Source organism: Bemisia tabaci, chromosome 2 (genome assembly GCF_918797505.1).
Source record: "Bemisia tabaci chromosome 2, PGI_BMITA_v3".
Classification (NCBI taxonomy): domain Eukaryota; kingdom Metazoa; phylum Arthropoda; class Insecta; order Hemiptera; family Aleyrodidae; genus Bemisia; species Bemisia tabaci.
This window is the reverse complement of record NC_092794.1, coordinates 70,635,155-70,650,532: the sequence shown is the minus strand read 5'-3', so window position 1 is coordinate 70,650,532 and position 15,378 is coordinate 70,635,155. Positions and strand designations below refer to the sequence as shown.

At 36.0% G+C, this 15,378-nt stretch overlaps 1 protein-coding gene across 2 annotated transcripts; it reads left to right on the top strand.

The window, feature by feature from the left end:
- The first annotated feature begins 467 nt into the window (after positions 1–467).
- Scm (Polycomb protein Scm) lies at positions 468–15,315 on the top strand. 2 transcript variants are annotated; one of them, XM_019058295.2, is made up of 9 exons: positions 468–663; positions 1,023–1,071; positions 2,051–2,181; positions 4,131–4,281; positions 5,067–5,242; positions 6,223–6,457; positions 7,281–8,021; positions 9,466–9,617; positions 11,100–15,315. In XM_019058295.2, exons 2-9 carry the CDS (start codon positions 1,065–1,067, stop codon positions 11,226–11,228), a joined length of 1,722 nt encoding a protein of 573 aa, XP_018913840.1. In that variant the 5' UTR covers positions 468–663; positions 1,023–1,064; the 3' UTR covers positions 11,229–15,315. The 2 variants fall into 2 exon arrangements, with proteins under 2 accessions (XP_018913840.1, XP_018913839.1); XM_019058294.2 differs by having other exon boundaries at positions 468–778.
- The last annotated feature ends 63 nt before the right edge of the window (positions 15,316–15,378 follow it).

The following is a 15,378-nucleotide window of genomic DNA, read 5'->3' as shown; positions in this document are numbered from 1 at the left end:
CAGCAAGAAGTTTTTTTACTCTGATTGGATGGTGCTTTCATTTTTACAGCAAAACCTTCCGACAACTCTATTTTTACAGTTGACCAGAGAAGTCACCGCTCTTTGCAAGAAATAGATTCTTCGACTTATTAATTTTATAACTTGTCAAACCAGTATCTAAGTTTTTCAAATAAGTACTTTTTATTTGCAAAGTTTTCTTAACATTAGCATTCCATTGATGAATCAAGCAAACAGTATTAATTGTTAAGTATTTTATAATTTTACAAATAAATGAAGTAAGAAAAAATTATTTGTTCTGAAGAAAAGAGTTTTTAATCATTCATAGTAATTTCAGTAAGTGAGAAGTCGAACACAATTCCCCTGCATTTTTGAATTTCCCGCTTTAATTTTGAATTTTTGTCATTCACTCCAGGCTGGTCGTTTCCGAGCGAGAAAAAATAAACGAAAAACAGTTGTCGGCCCTGCTTCATGCCAATATGGCGGACGTGTGCGTTGTTGATTAGTTTGTTTACATTTTCTCCGTTCAAGAAATTGCGTCCCACATTTTTATCTGTTCCGACAAAGTGATGAAGTGAAGTGTCGAATTTCCTACAGATGTAATCAGTTTCATTTTCTTTTATGTGAAAAATCATCGCTCTCCAGTGTTTCTTGAGTACCGTTTGGGTAAGTTCCAATGCCTTTGGTGTACCGCTGTTTCCAGGCCTGGGTCAACGGATCAATTTTGCCAAACATCTGCAGTCATTGCATAATTTCTCCGCTTATCAACTGATTTAGCTGAGTAAGTGATTTTTCCTTTGGTAATATTCGTGTCAACTGCTTTATTGATAGCCTTATCTCAACTCATGGATGGTGCAATGCATTACTAAAATTTATCTATCATTGTCTCTCGCCCATCGATAACTTCTATATTGTTTCTAAACTCAGCTGTCCTTTGCGATCATGCAAAATTGTGTTATGTATTCCGAAAATTTGTAACCATACTAAGTCTGTGAAAAAACCTTATTTTTTCATTTTGTTTTCAGGTTGGTATCCTGGACTTTCATCAAAGAGATCACAAGAAGAAAATGAGAGGTACGATTTTGGTATTAAAAATTCCAAGTAAGAATAGATAATCCCAGTCTAGTGTAGTCTCATGTTTTACAATATGCAGCAAGCCATTAGAAAGGCACAGAGGTAGATCTCATGAAATTTCACTTATTAGTGTCGGTAATACTGAAAGAATAATGTTATTTTTCTAATGGCCATGTTGCATCTGATAAAATTTGAGCCAAATAAGACACAGAAACTCTTTAATGATAAAATTGCCGTGAACTGAAATATTTTCACTTTTTGTTAGTTAGGTTAAAGAGGAGATATCATTTTGTTTCTATTGAAAAAAATAGGAATGTACCGCGCATGATTTCAATATTTGGTAGCTTATCAACAGAGACAAGCAACCATTCGAATAATATTTTTTTTTTACTTTTCAAATACCCCCGAGGGGATGATCCTGCGCCTCCAGCTGAAGTCCCATCCCCTCTCAGTCCCTACTAACAACCAGCGCCAGGCAACCATTATTTAAGACCAGCATACTCGGGTTACCTGGCGGGGAAAGTAGCCTGGAGCTTCTTTATTTACAGTCAGCGGTATGACATCTACACCATAGGAGGCTGCTAAGGTGCCTTGGCTAAACTTACTGCAAGATTGTCAAGCATTGAGCTCAGAAGTAGTGGCGTGGCGTGATTTGCGATATATCGATTGATCGGCCATTTAAACCTATGGAAAAGTATCGATAAACAGGGTGTTCGCAGCGAACACCTTAATAATCGATTATTTACCGTAGCTTCAAATGGGGAAATATCGATAGATCGCAAAACACGCCACGCCACTGCTCAGAAGAGTACTTAATGGCTTGCTGTTTTGACGCGTTGCATATTCTGTAGGTGTGTTGCTAAACTCGCCGCAGATGGTGAAGAAGAATTGAAGAAACTCATTTCTCAACTCATTTCTCAAATTCTCACAATTCTTGCCTTACATTCAGTGCAACTAATGTTTTTTATTTTCATTCTAGGTCGACCTCCTAAAATCAAATCAGTGTGCACATGGTGCAGAGAAGCAAAACAACCACTCCTATTTCTCTTTCCAACACAAAACGGCAAAAAGGAATTTTGTTCTGCAGTATGCTTATCTGAATTTCGCAGGGTAAATTATATTATCTTATTTCACCAATTTTAGTTCTAATTCTTTATTTTCTTTGTTGAGGGCAAGATAGGGTCTTGAAACATTGGCCTTATGATCGGAAAATTTTTTCTGAAATAGACCGTTTTCGATAATGGTTTGATGTATCGATTGGTTCAAAACAATAGAACATAACCTCAAGCTAATCTATCAGGATTTAAGTTGGAAAAGCTGAAAATGAAGAAATTCCTAACAATTTCACTTTGTATCGGCATTTGGTACTCAAAAGAATAAAACATCAAAACATCTGTTTCAAAAGACCTGTTCCCTCCGATTTCTAAATTGACTTTTGAGGCTATGTTTTTGTTTTGAACTAATCGATATCGATACAATCTCACCTGTTTGCTGTATCGAATGCGATCTATACACTCAAACCTCGCCAGTGATATCGTTGCATGTAAGTAAGCGTGGAAGATCTTACGGAAAAGATAAAAAAAGATGTATCTACGAAATAATGGTTGAGATAGATAATAAGTTTCTATCATGTGAAATGTTTCAAATCCAACTGAAAAGAATGACAACATTCAGCATGGTTAGATCATTTTGTTTCGCAAGAAAGCCATACGTGGTCTGTCCAGAAAGTATCAGGACTTTTTAGATTTTGAGAAATCGAGCTTACCCATGACATTGTGGCTCTAATCTCCTTTGAAGTACTCTCCGTAAGACACAATGCACTTGTTCCAGCGATTTTTGAGCAGTTCAAAACAGTCCAAAAAGCACTCCTTTGGGATGTCCTTCAGCGCTCTCGTCGTATTCTCTTTTGTGTCATTGATGGAGTCAAATCGAGTCCCTTTCATTGGAGATTTCAGCTTTGGGAACAGCCAAAAGTCGCAAGGAGCTATGTCTGGACTGTATGGAGGATGTGGAACCAGAGGGATACCGTGCTATGCCAAAAACTGTTGCACAAGACAGGAGGAATGAGCCGGAGCGTTGGCACAAATTTCGCTGCCACTCTACGGAGCCCGAGTTTTTCAGTTAAAATTTCCGCAACGACGGTCTTCGGGATATTTAGCTGCTTTTCCAGTTCCCGCATGGTTAACCGACTGTCTTGGGCAATAGCTTCCCGAACTTTTTCCACATTATCGGGAGAATTCGTCGACGAAGGTCTCCCGGACCGCGGATCTCTAGCGACTGTTTCACGACCCGATTTAAAGCGACTATACCACTCATAAATATTGCTCTTGCTCATAGAATCAGTGCCTAAAGCTTTCCGAATCATTTCCATGGCCTCCTTGGCAGTTTTTTCTAGATTAAAGCAAAATTTAATACAAATTCTCTGATCTTCACGCTCGGTCATTTCACGAAAAATAAAAAACGCGACGATAGCACTTGACACACACACTTTGATCAGTTGATTGCAATCGACTAATTAAAGGTGTGAAAGCCCGATTGTGTGGCTGCATTGGAGAGGACATGGGCAAAGTCCAACCCAAGTTTCAGCTCATTATATGCATTACATTCCGAGATAATCAAAAAGTCCTGATACTTTCCGGACAGACCACGTATGTATAGCTATACATATGAGTCCAGGCTGTGCCCTGTAGCGGACCTGTTACGATTGTTTAAGCTTTATTTTCCTCTTCTTTTTTTTTTTTTTTTTGTTAAATTTGGCTGAAGATGGGAGCTATTTAGCCGCAAAACGTCCCAAAAAAATGTTTTAAACTTGTTTTAGGCTTGAGCCTGTACTTATTTTGTGTTTCCTGTATATACTATTCAGGCTATGAAAATTTATCTCGTCACATATCTATATGTATTCACCTCTGAATCATCTGAAATGTTCATCTTTGAAACAAATTCCCTGCCTTTTTAGTTTGAATAATGTGTAGTGTACTTGATTTGCTGAAATATGCTCTTCAACAAATTGTTGAAATTTTAGTTTTCTAGATGACAAAACCCATCATTTTTCTTTTCAGGCTGCCTGTATGCAGTGCGGTAATGTGATTCTTGGTACTCCAGTTCGTTTAGAGTCCCCTAGCACACCCTCTAAAAGTTTTTGCACTTCAGTCTGTCTGACAAAACATCAAAAGAAAGACACCAAGAATGACGAGAAATTCAAATTCAATGGTAAGTGATATGCATAACCAAGGCACAAAGAATTAAATTGTACCGAATCAAATTTTTTATCGTGTCAAAAAAAATTGACCTGATTTGTTTAAGCCCAGTACATATTTGTGCACATACATATATCGTCAAAGAGTCAATAAGTTTTAAATTACATTTCTAGCAACAGATAAAAGGAATTTTTCCTTTGATGTCTCGATATCAAATTGTGGTAGAGATCTCCTGACTTATAGCTAGAACCCCTTTCAGATTACTTTTCCACTTTTGTTGTTCGTAGTTCGTTATCCTGCGCATGCAGGAAAAGAGGAAAAGTAATCTGAAGCTGGCTCTACAAACGTATCTTCCTAGATTCATTTTGATGTAAGGCTTAAATTGCAAGCAGTCTGATTGCCAATGCATCTTACCTATAGAGCTGGAATGCAAAACTGTGGACTGGAATATTCATCTTTGAAAAAATGGCTCCTTGGGGATCTGCGTTGCCGATTTTCCGTAAAATATCGTCATAGTTTAAGAGGGGGGGGGGAAGGGTTACATGAAACTGGAAAGAACCGAACATTTCAAAAAAATTTGTGGCCTAAAATTGGGTTTTCCGCGGTTTTCGATTTACCAAATTTTTTCGCCAGTCCTCAGAAATTCGTTATATCGAAGTTTTATTTAAATCCCTTAAACCACATGCGTTCAGTTTCTCCCTAAAATCATCTACCTCTATATGCTAGCCATGGTCAGAATGACAACCATAAATATTTTAAAGAATTATGTTGCATATTTATCCATCATTTCGTTCACAGAGTGTAATGATGTATCTAAAGTGGAATCTTCTACATCCTCAAGTCCATCTCCCAACTATCCATCCTCTGGTTATAAATCAGCAGCATCATCAGCCAATATACCCAAAGTTTTCAATTGGTCATCTTACCTTCAAGAAACCCACAGTATGCCTGCTCCTAAAAAATGCTTCAAGCAAGTGAGTATCTTTTTTTGAAATAACTTTCCGGAGAATTCTTGTCGATGGTACAATTTTTTCAAATAGGTTTTGCCAGCAATCAGGGAAATCGTATGTATTCCTAGTGTGAAAAATTGAAAAAAGGCAGTATCAACTTAATCCTTTGTGCTGGCGTACTAAGAAAGCAGTCAAGCGTGCCTTGCAACAATAAGACGCCTCCTACCGGATTCAGACGTTGATCGATGCCTTAAGCATCATCACTGGAATTGTTGGAACTGAGTAACAAGACAAACTGGAGGTAAGAAGTTCCGACTTAAATAGGTTCCCAAAGAGAGGCAGAGTTGGAACGGAGAGTAACTCTTTACCCCTTACCCCAGTCTGTTTGAATAAAAAGTCTGCACTCCTTCTCAGGTTTGCGTTGCTATACTATGCGTGCCTTGATCAAGATCCAAGTATACAGTCAGAATTACCTATCATATTATGAAAAAATTATTTAATCCGTACAAATCTTTTCTCCATAGGTGTATGCAGAAATGAGTTTCAAGTTGAGCTTCACCATCCAATAAGCTCCTGTTCCATTGGTCCATTCGTCAGTTGTTTTCTGTAAAAAGTAGTCGCCGTCAAGTTATTTTGAGCAAAATTTTAAGCTGTTACACTCCACCAATTTTATCTGCAAATGTATTATTATTACTATTATCACAGCAATGCTCCTAATTGTTCTGTTGTGTCAATTTCAGAATGTGGTGGAATTTTGGAGATGGTGTTTTTTGGATTGCACAATTGATAGGGATGACACTCAGAAATATATTTTCGAGTTCCTTCTTGAAAGTTTTAAGATATCTTTCAAAATTCTATTATTACATCTTGTTACTTGGAATGGTCACGGTTGGTGTAATTTTTTCTTAGAAAAAGAGTTGACCTTTTTCTGCTCAAACTGGTCTATATATTTATGTTATTTGAATGGATCTTTTGATTGTTAGTTTGTCTTTTTTAACTTTCAGCACTTAAATCCACCAGAGAACATGTTTGGAATCGGAATGAAACTGGAAGCTACAGATCCACGCAATGTGACCTCAACTTGCATCGCATCTGTAATAACTACTTTGGGCTCACGCTTAAGATTGAGACTAGATGGATCAGATGACAAAAATGATTTTTGGCGTCTTGTCGATTCAAATGAAATTCACCCGATCGGTCATTGCGAGAGCTCAGGAGGAATGCTTCAACCACCCTTAGGTATAAAAAAGAAGAAATAGGGTTTTTTTTTTTATTTCAAAAAGCGTGGAGCACTGAAATTTATTTCTGATATTGCATTGTCTCATTAAAATATAAATTGTTACAAAGAATTTTATCGATGATGTTCCTATGAAAAGGCGGTATGAAAGTGGTCGGTTAAATGGCATGTTGTGCATCAACGCAGAACCCTTTCATGGATCCACTGACAGTGAACGAATGAAGTGTTTCTCAAAAGTTTGTGCAGAACTTGTTCAACGTTTTTAGGTGTTCAAAGCTATTTGTAAAAGAGAAAGTAGCATTTAAAGTTCTCATTACAATTGGAGTACATTATGCAATTAGGAACTACAATTTCTGTCCCATCTGTAGAAAGAAAAATGTCCACAGGGGTACATATGATGTTTTTGAACGGAGCCAGAAATTGTAGTTCCAAATTGTAAACTTCAGTCCAATGGAACTACTTTTTCAGCACACTGAACAAATACTGAGACAGATTCAATTGGAATAGAATTCAGTCTTTTTAGAGAACAAGAAATTTGACTGAACAAATATAGAAAATGCTAATTTTTCAATCTCATTTGAATTTGGAACTTTTTAATAAATCCACTTTGTTCAAGGTAAAATTTTGAACAGGAAGGTCATGCTCTGGTGTTTGCCATCTGACCCGGAGCGGTTTTTTGTTAAGCTGTTCATTGTTGATAAAAAATGCTGGGTAAACATTATCAACATTGTACTGCATTTAAAATGTCTTGCTAACATTAAGGAGCTTTATAAACGAAATCCTATAGCTTTCTAATGAGTATTCCCTTTTTCTTTTTGCCGACAGGATTCCGAATGAATGCCTCCTCCTGGCCTGTATTTTTGTTTAAAACAGTCAAAACAGCAAAACTGGCGCCTGAGGAGGCCTTCAAAGCAGAACCACCTACACCCAAACGCAACTTGTTTGAAGTCGGAATGAAGCTAGAAGCTGTTGACAAGAAAAACCCTCAACTCATTTGTGTTGCCACAATTGGCGCTGTGAAAGATGACATGATTCATGTGACTTTTGACGGTTGGAGAGGTGCTTTTGACTACTGGTGTCGGTATGATTCTCGTGATCTCTTTCCCATCAATTGGTGCTCTGAGAGTGGGCATCCATTGCAGCCACCCGGTGATAAATCAATTCACCGTTATAAGCAGAACCCTGTGACGACGATTCCAGTGCCCAAAGCATCTCAGGTTACCATCACTGAGCCGGACACATCAACAACTCAGAAGTCCTCTGAAGCCGCGGCTGTTAATAGTGGGGAGGTCAGTGAAGGGAGTGAAAACAGTGAGAATAGTGAAGTCGGGGAAACAAGCGAGAGTAGTTGCGGTGAAGCGAAAGTTTCGAGCAATAAAATGCGCCGAGAGAGCAACAGCAGTAGTAGTGGATATGATACAAGTAACAGAAATTTGAATGTTAAAAATGATTTAAGTCATGAAAGCAACAACAACAAAAGACGATGCTCAGCCGAAACGACCACTCCATCCTCGCCCTTAGAGTTCTCTCCTCCTCCCGCCAAGAAGACCTGCAAATCGCCTCCAGGTAATTCAACTCTTCCAACATCTTATATTCAATGTGCCTCTTTCACATTTACATTCCCTTCTTTCTTTTCCTTCTTTTTCCTTACATTCCCTTAATCACCATTTATTGAAATAATCTACAATTCATGGCAAATAAATGCACAACAAATAATAAGCACGAGGGTCATGCGAAAAGTAATTTCTCCTGTAAATGCGACCTTATCTTGAAACGCATTGATGGTTGGAAAAATTGGCTTGTTGCAAACTTTTGCTAGAGCAAAAATAAGAGGTGCTACTCATAGAAAATGTCTTAAAAATCACGATGAGCGCATCGGCAAAGTCTGAAACGTACTCCTTACTTTACAATTTGCAACAAAAAAAATTGCGCTTTTTCGAGCTTCCTGCTTCAAAAACGATCGTAAGGCACAAGTGAACATTTCATCAGAGGAGCCATTCCATCCAACCCCTGCTCCCAAGGATACTACGCAATATTCAACATAGCCATCGCCAATCCGCCAAAATACATGTGATGGGGCGATGATTCTTACCACCTGATGACAATTGGTGTGTTAATATTCACATTTTCTGGCGTTGATACATATCTGCCTTGATTGACCTTGTGCTCTCCTCAACTTCTGCGCGGAAGCGTAGGCCATGTTGAGCAGAGATTGAATGGAACGACTCCTCTAACGAAATTTTCACCTGTGCTGTAGTATCCTTTTTGAAGCGGAAAGTTTAAATAAACGCAAATTTCTTACGCAGATTGTGAAGTTAGGAGTGCATTTCATAGTTTGCCAATGCGCTCATCGTGAATTTTGGGTCATTATCTATAACGAACAACTCTCATTTTTGCTCTAGCAAAAGTTTGCAACAGGCCCATTGCTGACGAAGGCTCAGGTAGACTCCGTAGCATCCTGGGTAATCAGTTTTCAAGTTTATCTGACCCAAACACGATGTAGACTCGAGATGGGAGACTTTTCTGCAAACTTTCCCTGGAAAAATCCTGTCACGAAGGATTCATTCAGGGACCTCAAAGGCCCCTAAAAATTGGAAAATTAAGAAACTCAAACTCGAAAATTAAATTCATGTAAACGCTGATCTGTTATAGAACTCCATGGAGTTTTAACCTTGAGGAAGGGATCAGGGAGTCCCCCGAAGCGTAGGCGTTCATGATAATATAATTTTTGAGTTTAAGTTCCTTAATTTTCCGATTTTCTCGATTTCATTCATTAATTTACAGTTTATTACCTTGTTTCCCAGATTGCTTCGTATCCTTTTAGTTACTTTCGGTTCCATAGGGCTGAGAGTCCCCATCAATGATCCAGCATGTTAAGCTACACTAACTTCAGGAAAACTGCATGCACTTGCCTATTTAATTTGTTTTATTTCTATAATCGAGTGTTAAGTTCAGGCGACTTATTTTCAAATTTTAATGATTTAAATGTTACATTCAATGTTTTGTCCAGCTGAATTAGAGGCAGCATCGTCAACAACACAATCAGAAACACCTACCAAGCTCGCTGTTGATCCTAGTGTGTGGAGTATTGAAGATGTGATTCAATTCATAACTACAACAGATCCATTGTTAGGAATACATGCAGATATTTTCAGAAGACATGTAAGTGTGCAGTATATCTTTCTTACCTTGAATTGTGGGATGGACTGGTTTTTTTATTTTTCCTACCTCTGCCTTAAGAACTTTGAAGGCAGAATCTCACTATTCTCTTTCCTCCCCATTATTTTATGCATCTAAATGATTAATCAATGTCCTTCCTTAAATAAATGTAGGTTCCATACTCCGCTACAGATTCCATAAAAGTTCCCTCAGAACAGTGCCTGCCTTGCGTCTGTCTGATGTTTGCTTTCAGCATGTACAGCACTACTGCGCCGTATGCCAGTGCTCTTTGATTTGTTTTTGGTCTCTAACAATAAGCAGACAGCGTCCTGTGTGAAATAAATGAACTTTTTTGCCAATTTTTTTGTTATCTTACTTCTTAGAAATCCAATTACAATTCCTGTATTTGGATTACCGTTTTGGGACTACGGTAACATGAGGCTAAAAGGCCACACAAGGCTTTCCAAGATTTGAAGGAAGATGTAATATGTTTGGATTGTTCAAATTAAAAAACTTATTATCTTTTTGAATGCAGCTTGACCCAACATTACATATTTTACCATCTTACTGGAAAGAAGTATCCTTCAGAAAATGAGAAATCCATCAGGAGAAAAGTTGTCGCTGAGAATAATTTTTCATTTTAAGACATTTGAATCAGCAAAAAGAGCTTTCTCTTGTCATTTTTTCTGAGAACTTTGATTCTTAGTGTATGCCACGAAAAGTGGCGGGTGAGGGGCAAGTCAATGATAGGTTTAAGGCAATGTTCAAGAGTACAGAGAACTCATCAAACTCTGCAACAGCCAAAAAGATCCTAGACAGGGAATGGCCCTCTGAAGTCAATAGTCGTCTATTGATTGACCTAGTAATTGGTAACCGTTCAGTATGATAAAATCATTAGTGAGCCAAAAATAAATCATCTATAATTGCTATTCATTCGTTGGTTTTTTGGGGGTTACAACCTTTTTTTGATATTTTCAACCACTTTGGGCAATCACTATTTCAGCATTACTCATTTTGATACTTTATGACACCTAGTACATTTATGGCTAAAAGCAAAAAAACGGAATACTATGTTGAAAACTCAGTTGCAATGTTGGAAAATTGTTGATTATATTTTATTTCCTTCAAGGAAAAGTAATAGATGTTTCCCCACAATTTTGTATGATTTTTTTACAATTAGTAACTGAAATTTACAAACAATTTTTAAGAGAAACTGATAGTCAGTTTTTCTTTAAAATAGCAATCATGAGCAGCGTTTTGCAACGTCACTATCTCAGACACGCATTTTCTACTTTAGACATGAGCATGCATCCACAACTAAAAAGTTCTTTTTTGCAAAAAATTAAAAATCAAAGGGAGAAAAAACGAAAAGAAGAAAGAAAAATAGAGTTCGTTAGTTTTCATAATCCCCAATTCAATTTGCGAATAAGTATTTTGTATTAGTGATTCTCGCGTTGATTGACCATCCTTTTTTCTATCTTTCAGGAAATCGATGGAAAAGCTTTCATGCTCCTTAACTCGGACATGATGATGAAATATATGGGACTAAAACTTGGACCAACATTGAAGATTTGTAACATCGTTACAAAACTCTGTAAAGGCCGCCGCCATTGAAATTTTTCCGTGGTTTTACTCTTATCTCTCTGTCTAATTTCCTCAGCAGATATCCCTTTCTTTCACTAATCTTCAGTTTTTCTTATATTTCATCAAGTGCTCAAAAGTCATCAACTCAGTTTGATTTCAAGAATATTTTGTATTTTGGCATATTCTCGCCAATTTAGACATAGGTACCTGTGCATTCAGTCAAAGAATTATTTTTTCTTTCTCGTGAGGTAGATCTTTTTTCAAGATCTCTACAGAAGTTTTTCAAAACACTGATGAACATGAACATTTTTGAAGTTGGCACCTTCCTTCCCTGAGTTTGACCACCTCTTAAAATTTTGAGAAGAAGGTATTCCTACCACAATACCACAACCTGTGATGAATCTCCATTTTAAAAGTTATTCATGAAAACCTTTATCCGAGGCCACATTCCTGTAACAAATCCTCAAGAGTTCTTTATAAAACCGGACCTACTGTTTCTAATACGTTTGCCGATGTATTGAAATGAAACATTCTTTCCTCACAGAAACTAATGAGCACCCATGAAATATTTGAATGCAGGAAGTTGATGAGTAAAACAAGTAGCAAGAGTAATTTTTTATCCTAAACTTAGTGTCTAATAAGATGTTTACTTACTAGTCATGAAAATTAAGTTTTGCCAATATAATTATATGTTCATCTTTTTGGAAGGTTACATCCCCACTCAGCATGTGGTTGCCACAGGTTTTTACGAAAACGTTGCGATAACATTTTGCCATGTTATTTTTGGCCATTGTTGGGTGGGTGAGATGATAATGTTTGGTTAATAGATGTTTTCTATTCCTAATTCATCTAGTTCCAGTATCCAAGAGCTGTACTTTGGAAAATGTTGTATTTATATTTGATTTGTATTTTAAAATTTTTTCTTCGAGGTCAGTTATAGACCCTCGACTTTTTTGTTCATTTGTTATTGATTTATCTGTTTATTAATAGTATAGAAGTGTGTTTTCCTTGATGATCGGTTGAGCCAAAATGCCGCGACAATGGTGGTGAGATCATAATTGGATCATAATCAGGTTGGTAAATATTTGAAGTTAGACTTTCGAAATTGATGCTGGTTGGATACCATCATCTTCATCAGGTCATTTCTGAACCCTACTTTTCGTAGAAATATATTTTGGCTCCAACGTTTCCAAGAATTCCACTTTCTATTTGTCCCAAAGTTGTTCCGAAAAATTATGATTGCGTCAAAGTAAAATACGAAATCTTTTTGGCTTAACCGATCATTAACGAAAATATGCTTAATAGTATAGTATGGCTCCCATACCTATCCTCCATTCCTTTCAATCTGAAACGACTTATGAACGGAAAAAATGTCGAAGTAGTGTGCACTGCTGGGGGTGCTGGCCATGTTTTATCCCACAAATTAAGTTGTTCCATTTTGTCCAAATGTACCTAATTTATTCATTATTATTTTACTTTTCTCATTGTTTCTTTTGATTATTTCTTGTTCAAAATTTTCCCTTAAATTTTCTCACTGAAAGTAGATCAGTAAGAAAATAATTGATCTTTTTGTCCTATATATTTGTGTACATATCCTAAAGACTTTAATTTTCTTCTCAAGATTTGAATGTTTTTTCTCTGTTTTGTTAAAATGGGACAGCAAGCAATGCTTTATAGAGTGGAGAAAAATCACCCGTTGAGCTGATTACTTGATGGTTAACATTCTCTTCTAAAACGCAAACATATGGAGTTGAAAAATTTTAACAAATCATTTTCTTTTGAAAATGTCGATCTCGTAAAGCTAACTCAGTCATAAAATCGAGTTTTCTCTTCAAAAAATCTTTATAGATATTATTATTTTATTATTATTGCATTGGTGTTCTATCTGACCAAGTCTTATCTCTGTCTCTAAAAATAAAATTTTGAATGATGAAGTTTGAGAAATGTGTATTATTATCAATTTTTTTCTATGAAGACCGAATACACTTACATCTACATTTAAGTGTTACTAAAATGGTTTGTAAATGATCTCCATTAAATAACTCTAGTTTTATTAAGGAGTGTTAATTTCCAACACTGTATTTGAAAAGCATATCTCAGTTCTGTAATTTCAATTTTATTATCATTATGTTTTCTTGACTTTTGGCTAATTTTTTTTAAACATCTAAATGAACGATAATTTATTGTGAGGCTGATTCATCTCATATTTTATGTGTTTCATTAATCATTCAGTGTATTTTAATGTTTATCTATGAAAGTACAGTCTGATTGAGTTCTCTTACATCCAATAGATCCATTCTCAAACAAACATGTGAAACTTGTGAATCATTGTTCTCGTCTTGTCGCAGTAGAAATTTGATGTAAAGAAAAAATATTCAAGTAGTGGAAAGATCCAAACCATATTTTTATGATTAAGTAAGATAATTACCTTGTAAGATCTTAACTTCAATTCTTAACTGATTCATGGCTCCTCAACCATTTTGATTAAGTATCTCATAAGCTTCTTGTGCATTTGAAAATACGTAGAATGAGATAAGTATGCTGAGTGGCAGCTTAACATGATTTAAATGAATGAACACTAAGTTTGGCTACAACAGCATTTTCTTGAGCACCAAGTGAAAGTTGAAAACAACAAATAGTCAGCAAATTTTCACAATCTGATGTGATACAATTTTTGAATCGGTGAACATTTAGAATGAATGAATGTTCACCCAATGAATGTTTCCTAATGTTTGAAGAATTTTTCAACCAGTCGGAGTCAAAAATGGATGAATCAAAGAAATCTGCAAAAATGAATCATTTAATTTGCAGACAGCAGGCTGGAAAGAAAATAGTATCTATTAAATCTGAACCTTAACTGTTTCTATGGATTGGGTCCATGTACTTTTACGAAAATGCACTTAGCACTTAATTTTGAACCGTAGAAACTTTAATTGAGAGTATTGTACATTACTAATAAATGGAAACAGGACTTTTTGAGGCGCAACAAATAATTTATGATATGATTAAAGTAATATTGATTTATGTTACCACTGGTTGCATTAATTCAATTATGGGTTCTCCTTTCCAGGTAAATTCGAAATTTTCAGTTGTTGGAACAGGTTTAAATGTGACACCAACAAATATGATGAGAAAAAAAGCAAAAAAACTTTAATATGATATGATGAGAGAACATATCTTATTTGATCCTGAAATTTCACCCAGTGTGTTCGCAAATTTAAACCATTTTAACTATAAATTTTTTGATCACTCATTTCTTTAAAGAAGCAGTTTGCCTCTGAATATATGTATCTATGTGAATACCTCTGTAAGGGTCACGAACTGGTTTTTGACTGCTGGTTGTATTTTTCAATCGTGTCAAAATGCACTTAAGAGTATGCTTTCATTGATTTTAGTTTGTAAGCTGTTGTTGTTCTTTTAAGTCATGAAATTCTTTCAACTGATAAGCATTGTGATAAGATTGTTATCAAAACTTATAATTTTATTTTTGATTCGATTGTAAACATGTAATTAAAGTTTATTCGCAAGGAGTCTTCAGTTTTCAGATGTTGATGGTTAATTTATTGTTACTGATTGTATTTTGAAATGAAGGTTGTGGCACCAAGAAAATGGCAACTTTTGCATTGTTGAACTGCATGCTGATTTCATGTGTTATACTTGAAATTTTTCTCAAGTTAAGAGAAACTTTAAAAACTTGGGGGGACGAATTGATTAAAAGTTAAAGCAGATACTCTGTTAGCAACATGTGCATGAGTAACAATATGGAGCCACTGTTAACATTCTGCCTACCCTATTGCCAACAGAGGTAATGGTAGTTGTGCTGCGTAACTTTTCTGAACAGTTATCATACAAATTTTAATTGCATGGAGGTTGATTTTGATAATGTTTTCTGTTCGTTTTATGAAGCATGGATTACTGTGAAATCAAGGAAGCGTGGTATACTTCGAAATCAAGGCATTAACAATGCTAAAGATGTATATTTCTTAGTGGCATTAACCTTCTCCTTGTATAATGTCTTATGTAAAATTATTGTTGTTACGTAGACTTTGCTTTCTACAGCAGCAACTACAGTATACCTACATGAGAATGGATTTGAATAAATCGTGAAATTGGTACATATTTGCCGTTTTTTATTGACCTTGTTCATTGGGGTTTTTTTTGAGTTTACATTGTAGACATT

Excerpts from the sequence above, each read along its gene's own strand:
- Scm (XM_019058295.2), top strand. Across the intron at positions 5,243-6,222 it reads CTAAAAAATGCTTCAAGCAA|CACTTAAATCCACCAGAGAA; the intron begins GTGAGTATCTTT and ends TTTAACTTTCAG. Across the intron at positions 8,022-9,465 it reads GACCTGCAAATCGCCTCCAG|CTGAATTAGAGGCAGCATCG; the intron begins GTAATTCAACTC and ends TGTTTTGTCCAG.